This window comes from Ranitomeya imitator, chromosome 2 (assembly GCF_032444005.1).
Source record: "Ranitomeya imitator isolate aRanImi1 chromosome 2, aRanImi1.pri, whole genome shotgun sequence".
In the NCBI taxonomy this organism is placed as follows: Eukaryota; Metazoa; Chordata; class Amphibia; order Anura; family Dendrobatidae; genus Ranitomeya; species Ranitomeya imitator.
This window is the reverse complement of record NC_091283.1, coordinates 605,069,163-605,082,679: the sequence shown is the minus strand read 5'-3', so window position 1 is coordinate 605,082,679 and position 13,517 is coordinate 605,069,163. Positions and strand designations below refer to the sequence as shown.

Below are 13,517 nucleotides of genomic sequence, written 5' to 3'. Positions count from 1 at the left end.
ACATGTGATGGTGTCTCCGCGGTGTTGGATGTTTTGGTCTCCACGAGGTCAATCATCCCTGCCTTTATAGACTTTCTACTAGGCACTGCTCCTGATAGCCAGTTTCCTACTCCACACTGATGAGGGGCAAAAACCCCGAAACAGCTGTCTGTGGATGGATACCATGCTTGGCATAGGTGGTTTTCCTTTATTGGATGTTTTCCTTTATTGGATGCTGCCCTTCCCTTGGTTGTTCCTTCCCGGGTAAAGGCCTGGCTATTCACTGCCTGCGTTGAGAAACACGTGATGGTGTCTCCGCAGCTCCTCTACATGCATTTGCATATTTGGGGGCAGTGTTCTGGATCACTGCGTTGAGAAACACGTGATGGTGTTTCCACGGTGTTGGATGTTTTGGTCTCCACGAGGTCAATCATCCGTGCCTTTGAGAAAAAGGTGGCGGAGCTCATAGGTTGCCTGAAAGAAAGCCACAAGATGGAGCGGCAGGTGTTTATCCTGGTAAAACATTTGGAAACTGGTGATATTCAGAGTAAGTTGGCTCTGAAACCTGAACAAGATGGGTGTCTAATGACATCAGAAGAGGAGAGTTCCTTGTTCAAATGCTTGCTAGATGTACCTGAAGACCTGAGAGAGGCATGTGCCAGGGAGTCTATGCATGAAGGGTTCAAAAATACTGTGGGGGCATGTAAGGTGAACTGGACCCCAGAAACAAGTCATTTAGTGATACAGTCCACAACTGATGTCACAGCAAAGAGGGTAGCTACACTGAGTGACATGCACAAGGTGGATAATCCAATTGCAGAATGAAAACGCTGCTAGACGCAAGCAGCGTTCGAGGTCCGTCCGAAACTAACGGCACATCGCTGACGCATGCCAAAAATGGCATATGTTAGCGATGCGTTAGCGATCCGATAGCACATTGCAGTCATTGGGTGCGCCAACAGATCTGTTACATGGCGCTAATTGCGACAATTTCGCCATGTAACGGACTCTGTTAGCAGACACCCACTAACGCAATGTGAACCTAGCCTAAGGCCTCTTTCACACTTCCGTCCTTGGCTGTGCGTCATAGTGCAGTGAAATGACGCGTCGACGGACGTTGTGAAAATAGAGGAAAACGTGTGTGACGCATCCAGTATTATGATGGATGCGTCTACTGATTTCCTGGAGAGAGAGAGAGAGCGAGACCTTTTCCCCGGGTTGGAATATTCTTCCAGGCATGTTCAGAAGTAAAAACTGCATCCATCACTGGATTTCTGCATTTCACAGTGTGCGCAGGATCCAGTGTCCATAGGCTTTTATTCTGTGGAACGACGTATGCCGCAGGAGGTGTCGGGGAACGTTTTTCCACTGCAGACAAAAAACTGGTCATGGAACGTTATTTGGAAAAGATGGGCCGTCAAATTACGCAGGATCTAGTGCACGACGAACGAAAAGTGTGGCCATCCGTCGCTAATACAAGTCTATGTGAAAATGCAGGATCCTGCAAATTTTTTTGCAGGATCCTGTTTTCTCAAAAAATGACGTATCTCGACGGGACTACAAAGACGGGAGTGTGAAAGAGGCCTAATAAAAACAAAAGTGTTTTTTAGGATCAGTACTCACACAGACACTGATACAGTTACAGTTAATTTAGTGTCATAATGTATAATTTGTGGAGAAAGGTTAAACTTAGTGAATCTAGGTCTTTTTTAAACTTAGGCAACTATGTAACTAAAAAGTGTTTTTAGGCACAGTACTCCAACATACACAGGTGCAGACAAGAAAAAAATTGTTGTAAAAACTTGAAAACATAATACTTGCACAGACACGAGTGCAGAGTATTAAAAATTGGTTAGGCACACTACTCCCAGAGACATAGGTTCAGAGTATTAAATTTGGTTACACACAAACTACCCACACAGACAAGGTTGCAGAGTATTAAAAATTGATTATGTACACTACTCGCACAGACACACATGTAGAGTATTCAAAATTGGTCAGGCACACTATTCGCACAGACACGGGTGCACAGTATTAAAAATTGGTTAGGCACACTACTCACACAGACATGGGTGCAAAGTATTAAAAATTGGCATGTCACGCTACTCACACAGACACGGGTGCAGAGAATTAAAGATTGCTTAGGCACACTACTCATACAGACACAGGGGCAGAGTATAAGGGTATGTTCACACGTTCAGGATTTCCATCCTTTTTTTTTCAGGACAGTTTTTTTAAAAAACTGCAGCTCTTGGCAGAAAACGCAGGTCCTTTTTTTGTCCTTTTTTGATGCGTTTTTGATGCGTTTTTTGATGCGTTTTTTTATCCTTTTTTTACTGTGTGTTTCCTAGGAAGCTTTTTAGGGCTAAAATGGCTGAAAATACCCTAACCCTACCCCTAACCCTACCCCTAACCCTACCCCTAACCCTAACCCTACCCCTAACCCTACCCCTACCCCTACCCCTACCCCTAACCCTACCCCTAACCCTACCCCTAACCCTACCCCTAACCCTAACCCTACCCCTAACCCTACCCCTAACCCTAACCCTAACCCTAACCCTACCCCTAACCCTAACCCTGCCCCTAACCCTACCCCTAACCCTACCCCTAACCCTAACCCTATTCTAACCTTAGTGAAAAAAAAAAAAAAAAAATCTTAATTTTTTTATTGTCCCTACCAATGGGGGTGACAAAGTGGGGGGGTGTCATTTACTATTTTTTTATTTTGATCACTGAGATAGGTTATATCTCAGTGATCAAAATGCACTTTGGAGCGAATCTGCCGGCCGGCAGATTCGGCGGGCGCACTGCGCATGCGCCCGCCATTTTGCAAGATGGCGGCGCCCAGGGAGAAGACGGCCGGACGGACACCGGGACGCCGGGTAAGTATAAGGGGGGGAGATTAGGGCACGGGGGGGGCATCGGAGCACTGGGGGGGGGCATCGGAGCACGGGGGGGGGCATCGGAGCACGGGGGGGCGGGATCGGAGCACGGGGGGGCAGCCACACTCCGCCCACGCACTTCCGCCCGCTCCCCCGCACTTCCTGCTGCAGCGGTTCTGCACATCAAATCGCAGTAAAACCCGCAGATATATTTTTGATCTGCGGGTTTTACTGCGATTTTGACCTCACAATGGAGGTCTATGGGTGCAGAACCGCTGCGGTTCAGGAAGAAGAATTGACATGCTCCTTCTTTTTTCCAGGAGCTATTCAGCGCGGCTTTTTTTTTACAATTTCCGGACCATGTGCACAGTGTGTCCTGTTTTCCATAGGGTACAGTGTACTGTACCCTGCATGGAAAACAGCTGCGGAACCGCAGCGGCAAAACCGCCGCGGTTCCGCGGTAAAAAACGCACTGTGTGAACATGGCCTTAAAAATTGGTTAGGCACACTACTCACACAGACACGGGTACTGAGTATTTGTAGATTGTATGCTATTATGGGCAGGGTCATCATTATTTTTGCTTTAATTATTGTATTATCTTTAACGTTGTAAATGATGACTTGTATATGAACTGTTGAATTGTAAAGCACTGCGGAATATGTTGGTGCTATATAAATAGAAATTATTATTATTAAAAATTGCTTAGGTACACTACTCGTACAGACATGGGTGCAAAGCATTTAAAATTGATTAGGCACACAGGGGTGCAGAGTATTAAAAATTTGGTTAGGCATACTACTCGCATAGACAAGGGTGCATAGAATGAAACATTGGTTAGGCACACTACTTGCTGAGACACAGGTGCAGAGTATTAAAAATTGCTTAGGCACAGTACTCGTACAGACATGGGTACAGAGTATTTAAAATTGGTTAGGCACAATACTCACACAGACAAGGGTGTAAAGTATTAAAATTCGGTTACACACTCTACTTGCACAGACACAAGTGCATAGTATTAAAAACTGCTTAGGCACGCTAGTTTCACAAACACAGGTTCAGAGTATTAAAAATTGCTAAGACACACTACTCGTACAGACCTGGGTGCAAAGTGTTTAAAATTGGTTAGGCATACTACTCCCATAGACACAGGTGCATAGTATTAAACATTGGTTAGGCATACTACTCGCATAGTCATGGGTGCATAGTATTAAACATTGGCTAGGCGCACTACTACTACACTCATCAGGAGGGCGTTAAACTAGAAGAAGAGGGGACGGGAAGAAAAACATTAGACTCGAACAAAGACGACCCAGGAAAACATACTCAGAAGGGAGGTAAGAACATTTCTAAAACAATCCACAGTGAGGAGATTGGAACAAAACAAAATCCTCTAAACTGCATGCTCGCAAACGCCAGAAGCCTGACAAACAAGATGGAAGAACTAGAAGCAGAAATATCTACAGGTAACTTTGACATAGTGGGAATAACCGAGACATGGTTAGATGAACGCTATGACTGGGCAGTTAACTTACAGGGTTACAGTCTGTTTAGAAAGGATCGTAAAAATCGGAGAGGAGGAGGGGTTTGTCTCTATGTAAAGTCTTGTCTAAAGTCCACTTTAAGGGAGGATATTAGCGAAGGGAATGAGGATGTCGAGTCCATATGGGTTGAAATTCATGGAGGGAAAAATGGTAACAAAATTCTCATTGGGGTCTGTTACAAACCCCCAAATATAACAGAAAGCATGGAAAGTCTACTTCTAAAGCAGATAGATGAAGCTGCAACCCATAATGAGGTCCTGGTTATGGGGGACTTTAACTACCCGGATATTAACTGGGAAACAGAAACCTGTGAAACCCATAAAGGCAACAGGTTTCTGCTAATAACCAAGAAAAATTATCTTTCACAATTGGTGCAGAATCCAACCAGAGGAGCAGCACTTTTAGACCTAATACTATCTAATAGACCTGACAGAATAACAAATCTGCAGGTGGTTGGGCATTTAGGAAATAGCGACCACAATATTGTGCAGTTTCACCTGTCTTTCACTAGGGGGACTTGTCAGGGAGTCACAAAAACATTGAACTTTAGGAAGGCAAAGTTTGAACAGCTTAGAGATGCCCTTAATCTGGTAGACTGGGACAATATCCTCAGAAATGAGAATACAGATAATAAATGGGAAATGTTTAAGAACATCCTAAATAGGCAGTGTAAGCGGTTTATACCTTGTGGGAATAAAAGGACTAGAAATAGGAAAAACCCAATGTGGCTAAACAAAGAAGTAAGACAGGCAATTAACAGTAAAAAGAAAGCATTTGCACTACTAAAGCAGGATGGCACCATTGAAGCTCTAAAAAACTATAGGGAGAAAAATACTTTATCTAAAAAACTAATTAAAGCTGCCAAAAAGGAAACAGAGAAGCACATTGCTAAGGAGAGTAAAACTAATCCCAAACTGTTCTTCAACTATATCAATAGTAAAAGAATAAAAACTGAAAATGTAGGCCCCTTAAAAAATAGTGAGGAAAGAATGGTTGTAGATGACGAGGAAAAAGCTAACATATTAAACACCTTCTTCTCCACGGTATTCACGGTGGAAAATGAAATGCTAGGTGAAATCCCAAGAAACAATGAAAACCCTATATTAAGGGCCACCAATCTAACCCAAGAAGAGGTGCGAAACCGGCTAAATAAGATTAAAATAGATAAATCTCCGGGTCCGGATGGCATACACCCACGAGTACTAAGAGAACTAAGTAATGTAATAGATAAACCATTATTTCTTATTTTTAGTGACTCTATAGCGACAGGGTCTGTTCCGCAGGACTGGCGCATAGCAAATGTGGTGCCAATATTCAAAAAGGGCTCTAAAAGTGAACCTGGAAATTATAGGCCAGTAAGTCTAACCTCTATTGTTGGTAAAATATTTGAAGGGTTTCTGAGGGATGTTATTCTGGATTATCTCAATGAGAATAACTGTTTAACTCCATATCAGCATGGGTTTATGAGAAATCGCTCCTGTCAAACCAATCTAATCAGTTTTTATGAAGAGGTAAGCTATAGACTGGACCACGGTGAGTCATTGGACGTGGTATATCTCGATTTTTCCAAAGCGTTTGATACCGTGCCGCACAAGAGGTTGGTACACAAAATGAGAATGCTTGGTCTGGGGGAAAATGTGTGTAAATGGGTTAGTAACTGGCTTAGTGATAGAAAGCAGAGGGTGGTTATAAATGGTATAGTCTCTAACTGGGTCGCTGTGACCAGTGGGGTACCGCAGGGGTCAGTATTGGGACCTGTTCTCTTCAACATATTCATTAATGATCTGGTAGAAGGTTTACACAGTAAAATATCGATATTTGCAGATGATACAAAACTATGTAAAGCAGTTAATACAAGAGAAGATAGTATTCTGCTACAGATGGATCTGGATAAGTTGGAAACTTGGGCTGAAAGGTGGCAGATGAGGTTTAACAATGATAAATGTAAGGTTATACACATGGGAAGAGGGAATCAATATCACCATTACACACTGAACGGGAAACCACTGGGTAAATCTGACAGGGAGAAGGACTTGGGGATCCTAGTTAATGATAAACTTACCTGGAGCAGCCAGTGCCAGGCAGCAGCTGCCAAGGCAAACAGGATCATGGGGTGCATTAAAAGAGGTCTGGATACACATGATGAGAGCATTATACTGCCTCTGTACAAATCCCTAGTTAGACCGCACATGGAGTACTGTGTCCAGTTTTGGGCACCGGTGCTCAGGAAGGATATAATGGAACTAGAGAGAGTACAAAGGAGGGCAACAAAATTAATAAAGGGGATGGGAGAACTACAATACCCAGATAGATTAGCGAAATTAGGATTATTTAGTCTAGAAAAAAGACGACTGAGGGGCGATCTAATAACCATGTATAAGTATATAAGGGGACAATACAAATATCTCGCTGAGGATCTGTTTATACCAAGGAAGGTGACGGGCACAAGGGGGCATTCTTTGCGTCTGGAGGAGAGAAGGTTTTTCCACCAACATAGAAGAGGATTCTTTACTGTTAGGGCAGTGAGAATCTGGAATTGCTTGCCTGAGGAGGTGGTGATGGCGAACTCAGTCGAGGGGTTCAAGAGAGGCCTGGATGTCTTCCTGGAGCAGAACAATATTGTATCATACAATTATTAGGTTCTGTAGAAGGACGTAGATCTGGGTATTTATTATGATGGAATATAGGCTGAACTGGATGGACAAATGTCTTTTTTCGGCCTTACTAACTATGTTACTATGTTACTATGTTACATGGATGCAGAGTATTAAAAATTGGTTAGGCATGCTACTTGTACAGACTTGGGTGCAGAGTAAGAAAACTTTGTTAGGCTAGTTTCACACTAGCGTTCAGCAGGGCTGCGGACATCCTCCGTGAAGCCCCGCCCACTGCCATGCCTCTTCATTCAGCTCTGCCTATGGCTGCATGTGGCATGTGTACCCTATCTTTAACACTGGGTATGCAGGCCATGCGGATGTATGCGGATGCCGCCGCATGAGTCGTTTTGACTGCGACGACCGCACGAAATTGCAATTCGTTGCATTCGATAGGGTATGCACTCCGCATGCATACGTAGGCGGAGCTGAATGAAGAGGCGCAGCAGTGGGTGGGGCATCACGGAGGAAGTCTGCAGCCCTGCTGAACGCTAGTGTGAAACTACCCTTAGGCACACTACTTGCACATACATGGGTGCAGAGTATTAAAAACTGGTTATGCACACTGCTTGCACAGACACAAGTTCAGAGTATTAAAAACTGCTTAGGCACACTACCTGCACAGACACAAGTTCAGAGTATTAAAAATTGCTTAGGCACACTACTCATACAGACATGGGTGCAGAGTATTTAAAACTGGTTAGGCACACTTCTTGTACAGACATGGGTAATAACAGATTGGCATAATTATTTAGGATATATATATATATATATATATATATACAGTTAGGGCCAGAAATATTTGGACAGTGACACAAGTTTTGTTATTTTAGCTGTTTACAAAAACATGTTCAGAAATACAATTATATATATAATATGGGCTGAAAGTGCACACTCCCAGCTGCAATATGATAGTTTCCACATCCAAATCGGAGAAAGGGTTTAGGAATCATAGCTCTGTAATGCATAGCGTCCTCTTTTTCAAGGGACCAAAAGTAATTGGACAATGGACTCTAAGGGCTGCAATTAACTCTGAAGGCGTCTCCCTCGTTAACCTGTAATCAATGAAGTAGTTAAAAGGTCAGGGGTGGATTCCAGGTGTGTGGTTTTGCATTTGGAAGCTGTTGCTGTGAGCAGACAACATGCGGTCAAAGGAACTCTCAATTGAGGTGAAGCAGAACATCCTGAGGCTGAAAAAAAAAAAAATCCATCAGAGAGATAGCAGACATGCTTGGAGTAGCAAAATCAACAGTTGGGTACATTCTGAGAAAAAAGGAATTGGCTGGTGAGCTTGGGAACTCAAAAAGGCCTGGGCGTCCACGGATGACAACAGTGGTGGATGATCGCCGCATACTTAATTTGGTGAAGAAGAACCCGTTCACAACATCAACTTAAGTCCAGAACACTCTCAGTGAAGTAGGTGTATCTGTCTCTAAGTCAACAGTAAAGAGAAGACTCCATGACAGTAAATACAAAGGGTTCACATCTAGATGCAAACCATTCATCAATACCAAAAATAGACAGGCCAGAGTTAAATTTGCAGAAAAACACCTCAAGAAGCCAGCTCAGTTCTGGAAAAGTATTCTATGGACAGATGAGACAAAGATTAACATGTACCAGAATGATGGGAAGAAAAAAGTTTGGAGAAGAAAGGGAACGGCACATGATCCAAGGCACACCACATCCTCTGTAAAACATGGTGGAGGCAACGTGATGGCATGGGCATGCATGGCTTTCAATGGCACTGGGTCACTTGTGTTTATTGATGACATAAGAGCAGACAAGAGTAGCCGGATGAATTCTGAAGTGTACCGGGATATACTTTCAGCCCAGATTAAGCCAAATGCTGCAAAGTTGATTGGACGGCGCTTCATAGTACAGATGGACAATGACCCCAAGCATACAGCCAAAGCTACCCAGGAGTTCATGAGTGCCAAAAAGTGGCACATTCTGCAATGGCCAAGTCAATCTCCAGATCTAAACCCAATTGAGCATGCATTTCACTTGCTCAAATCCAGACTTAAGACGGAAAGACCCACAAACAAGCAAGACCTGAAGGCTGCGGCTGTAAAGGCCTGGCAAAGCATTAAGAAGGAGGAAACCCAGCGTTTGGTGATGTCCATGGGTTCCAGACTTAAGGCAGTGATTGCCTCCAAAGGATTTGCAACAAAATATAGAAAATAAAAATATTTTGTTTGGGTTATGTTTATTTGTCCAATTACTTTTGACCTCCTAAAATGTGGAGTGTTTGTAAAGAAATGTGTACAATTCCTACATTTTCTATCAGATATTTTTGTTCAACCCTTCAAATTAAACATTACAATCTGCACTTGAATTCTGTTTTAGAGGTTTCATTTCAAATCCAATGTGGTGGCATGCAGAGCCCAACTCGCGAAAATTGTGTCACTGTCCAAATATTTCTGGCCCTAACTGTATATATATATATATATATATATTTGTCTCCAGGAATGTATCAGGGGAATGACAAAGGCTGGTTCCGAAACGTGTGTTGTTAGCCCCTCCCCTTTCCTTGGTGTGCAATTTAAAGGTAATACCTTTTTGCTATGCTATTGTGTGTGTCATTTGGGCTATAATGCCCGTGTTTGGAGTCTTCCCCTGTACATTGTGTTATTGCACTAAGTCACAGGGTTACAGTCTGTTTAGAAAGGATCGTAAAAATCGGAGAGGAGGAGGGGTTTGTCTCTATGTAAAGTCTTGTCTAAAGTCCACTTTAAGGGAGGATATTAGCGAAGGGAATGAGGATGTCGAGTCCATATGGGTTGAAATTCATGGAGGGAAAAATGGTAACAAAATTCTCATTGGGGTCTGTTACAAACCCCCAAATATAACAGAAACCATGGAAAGTCTACTTCTAAAGCAGATAGATGAAGCTGCAACCCATAATGAGGTCCTGGTTATGGGGGACTTTAACTACCCGGATATTAACTGGGAAACAGAAACCTGTGAAACCCATAAAGGCAACAGGTTTCTGCTAATAACCAAGAAAAATTATCTTTCACAATTGGTGCAGAATCCAACCAGAGGAGCAGCACTTTTAGACCTAATACTATCTAATAGACCTGACAGAATAACAAATCTGCAGGTGGTTGGGCATTTAGGAAATAGCGACCACAATATTGTGCAGTTTCACCTGTCTTTCACTAGGGGGACTTGTCAGGGAGTCACAAAAACATTGAACTTTAGGAAGGCAAAGTTTGAACAGCTTAGAGATGCCCTTAATCTGGTAGACTGGGACAATATCCTCAGAAATGAGAATACAGATAATAAATGGGAAATGTTTAAGAACATCCTAAATAGGCAGTGTAAGCGGTTTATACCTTGTGGGAATAAAAGGACTAGAAATAGGAAAAACCCAATGTGGCTAAACAAAGAAGTAAGACAGGCAATTAACAGTAAAAAGAAAGCATTTGCACTACTAAAGCAGGATGGCACCATTGAAGCTCTAAAAAACTATAGGGAGAAAAATACTTTATCTAAAAAACTAATTAAAGCTGCCAAAAAGGAAACAGAGAAGCACATTGCTAAGGAGAGTAAAACTAATCCCAAACTGTTCTTCAACTATATCAATAGTAAAAGAATAAAAACTGAAAATGTAGGCCCCTTAAAAAATAGTGAGGAAAGAATGGTTGTAGATGACGAGGAAAAAGCTAACATATTAAACACCTTCTTCTCCACGGTATTCACGGTGGAAAATGAAATGCTAGGTGAAATCCCAAGAAACAATGAAAACCCTATATTAAGGGTCACCAATCTAACCCAAGAAGAGGTGCGAAACCGGCTAAATAAGATTAAAATAGATAAATCTCCGGGTCCGGATGGCATACACCCACGAGTACTAAGAGAACTAAGTAATGTAATAGATAAACCATTATTTCTTATTTTTAGTGACTCTATAGCGACAGGGTCTGTTCCGCAGGACTGGCGCATAGCAAATGTGGTGCCAATATTCAAAAAGGGCTCTAAAAGTGAACCTGGAAATTATAGGCCAGTAAGTCTAACCTCTATTGTTGGTAAAATATTTGAAGGGTTTCTCAGGGATGTTATTCTGGATTATCTCAATGAGAATAACTGTTTAACTCCATATCAGCATGGGTTTATGAGAAATCGCTCCTGTCAAACCAATCTAATCAGTTTTTATGAAGAGGTAAGCTATAGACTGGACCACGGTGAGTCATTGGACGTGGTATATCTCGATTTTTCCAAAGCGTTTGATACCGTGCCGCACAAGAGGTTGGTACACAAAATGAGAATGCTTGGTCTGGGGGAAAATGTGTGTAAATGGGTTAGTAACTGGCTTAGTGATAGAAAGCAGAGGGTGGTTATAAATGGTATAGTCTCTAACTGGGTCGCTGTGACCAGTGGGGTACCGCAGGGGTCAGTATTGGGACCTGTTCTCTTCAACATATTCATTAATGATCTGGTAGAAGGTTTACACAGTAAAATATCGATATTTGCAGATGATACAAAACTATGTAAAGCAGTTAATACAAGAGAAGATAGTATTCTGCTACAGATGGATCTGGATAAGTTGGAAACTTGGGCTGAAAGGTGGCAGATGAGGTTTAACAATGATAAATGTAAGGTTATACACATGGGAAGAGGGAATCAATATCACCATTACACACTGAACGGGAAACCACTGGGTAAATCTGACAGGGAGAAGGACTTGGGGATCCTAGTTAATGATAAACTTACCTGGAGCAGCCAGTGCCAGGCAGCAGCTGCCAAGGCAAACAGGATCATGGGGTGCATTAAAAGAGGTCTGGATACACATGATGAGAGCATTATACTACCTCTGTACAAATCCCTAGTTAGACCGCACATGGAGTACTGTGTCCAGTTTTGGGCACCGGTGCTCAGGAAGGATATAATGGAACTAGAGAGAGTACAAAGGAGGGCAACAAAATTAATAAAGGGGATGGGAGAACTACAATACCCAGATAGATTAGCGAAATTAGGATTATTTAGTCTAGAAAAAAGACGACTGAGGGGCGATCTAATAACCATGTATAAGTATATAAGGGGACAATACAAATATCTCGCTGAGGATCTGTTTATACCAAGGAAGGTGACGGGCACAAGGGGGCATTCTTTGCGTCTGGAGGAGAGAAGGTTTTTCCACCAACATAGAAGAGGATTATTTACTGTTAGGGCAGTGAGAATCTGGAATTGCTTGCCTGAGGAGGTGGTGATGGCGAACTCAGTCGAGGGGTTCAAGAGAGGCCTGGATGTCTTCCTGGAGCAGAACAATATTGTATCATACAATTATTAGGTTCTGTAGAAGGACGTAGATCTGGGTATTTATTATGATGGAATATAGGCTGAACTGGATGGACAAATGTCTTTTTTCGGCCTTACTAACTATGTTACTATGTTACTATGTTACATCCTTAGCATTACCCTATTCTTTTGTATCTGCACACCATACACACCATACCATATGGTTTTACTACAGGGCTTAGTATGTATGTATTGTGTTAGGGATATGTAAATTATACTTTGTCGTTTCCCCTACCTTTTTCTTTGGTATCTAATAAAGTATTATATTTTACCATAAAGACTATGTGATCGTCCTTTTCTTTCTGTTTTTAGTACAGACATGGGTGCAGAGTATTTAAAATTGGTTCTGCTCACTACTCACACAGACACGGGTGCAGAGTATTTAAAATTGCTTAGGCAAACTACTCACACAGGCATGGGTGCAGAGTGTTAAAAATTGGCTAGGCACACTACTCATACAGAGAGGGTTGCAGAGTATTAAAAATTGTATAGGCACACTACTCACACAGATGCAGGCAAAGAGTATAAAAAATTGGTTACGCACATTACTCATACAGACACAGACTTGGAGCAGAAAAACTTGGTTATGTACAAGGTGTCCAGTATGAACCCTGAACTCTACAGTTCAGGTTTTATCATCCCTAGTAACAATCTGTCTGCCAAATTTTTTCAAAAACAGTGTGGAAGTTTAACTAGAAAAATTGGGGTTTTGAAGGCCAAGGTCTGTCACACCAAATATGGATTTGATTTAGATTTCTCTTTTGTTATTTTCACTTTGCATTTTGTTAATTGGAAAAACAAAATATTAACACTTCTATTTTTGAAAGTATTCTTGCATTGTACCATTTTTTCAAAATTTTCCTTTGCACAGTACTACATGTCAACTTATTTTCTTACCACTGCATCCATTGTGTTATGATTCCTCATAAATGGATAAAAAGCTCCGACTTGACTCCAGCGCACACAAAGTTCTTCTGTTACATCTCCCACAAATCCACAAAGATCAGTTCCAACTAAAGGAATCCCATACATATTAAACAGTAGTATAGCTGTGAAGAAGCAGACAAAAAACTCACGTAAGAATTATTACAGCATACAGTTGGGTCTCTTCATGTCTAATGTCAATTCAAGAGGGAGAGAATGCTTAGACAACCCCTTA

General features: G+C 42.0%; 1 protein-coding gene across 2 annotated transcripts in view; it reads right to left on the bottom strand.

Moving 5' to 3' along the window:
- Positions 1-13,517, bottom strand: part of LOC138665170 (lysosomal alpha-glucosidase-like) — a 194,723-nt gene that overhangs the window by 32,394 nt on the left and 148,812 nt on the right. For both annotated transcript variants that reach the window (XM_069752430.1, XM_069752431.1), the window contains exon 14: positions 13,256-13,407. In XM_069752430.1, the coding sequence (XP_069608531.1) occupies positions 13,256-13,407 (152 nt within the window). The remainder of the gene's footprint in view (positions 1-13,255; positions 13,408-13,517) is intronic.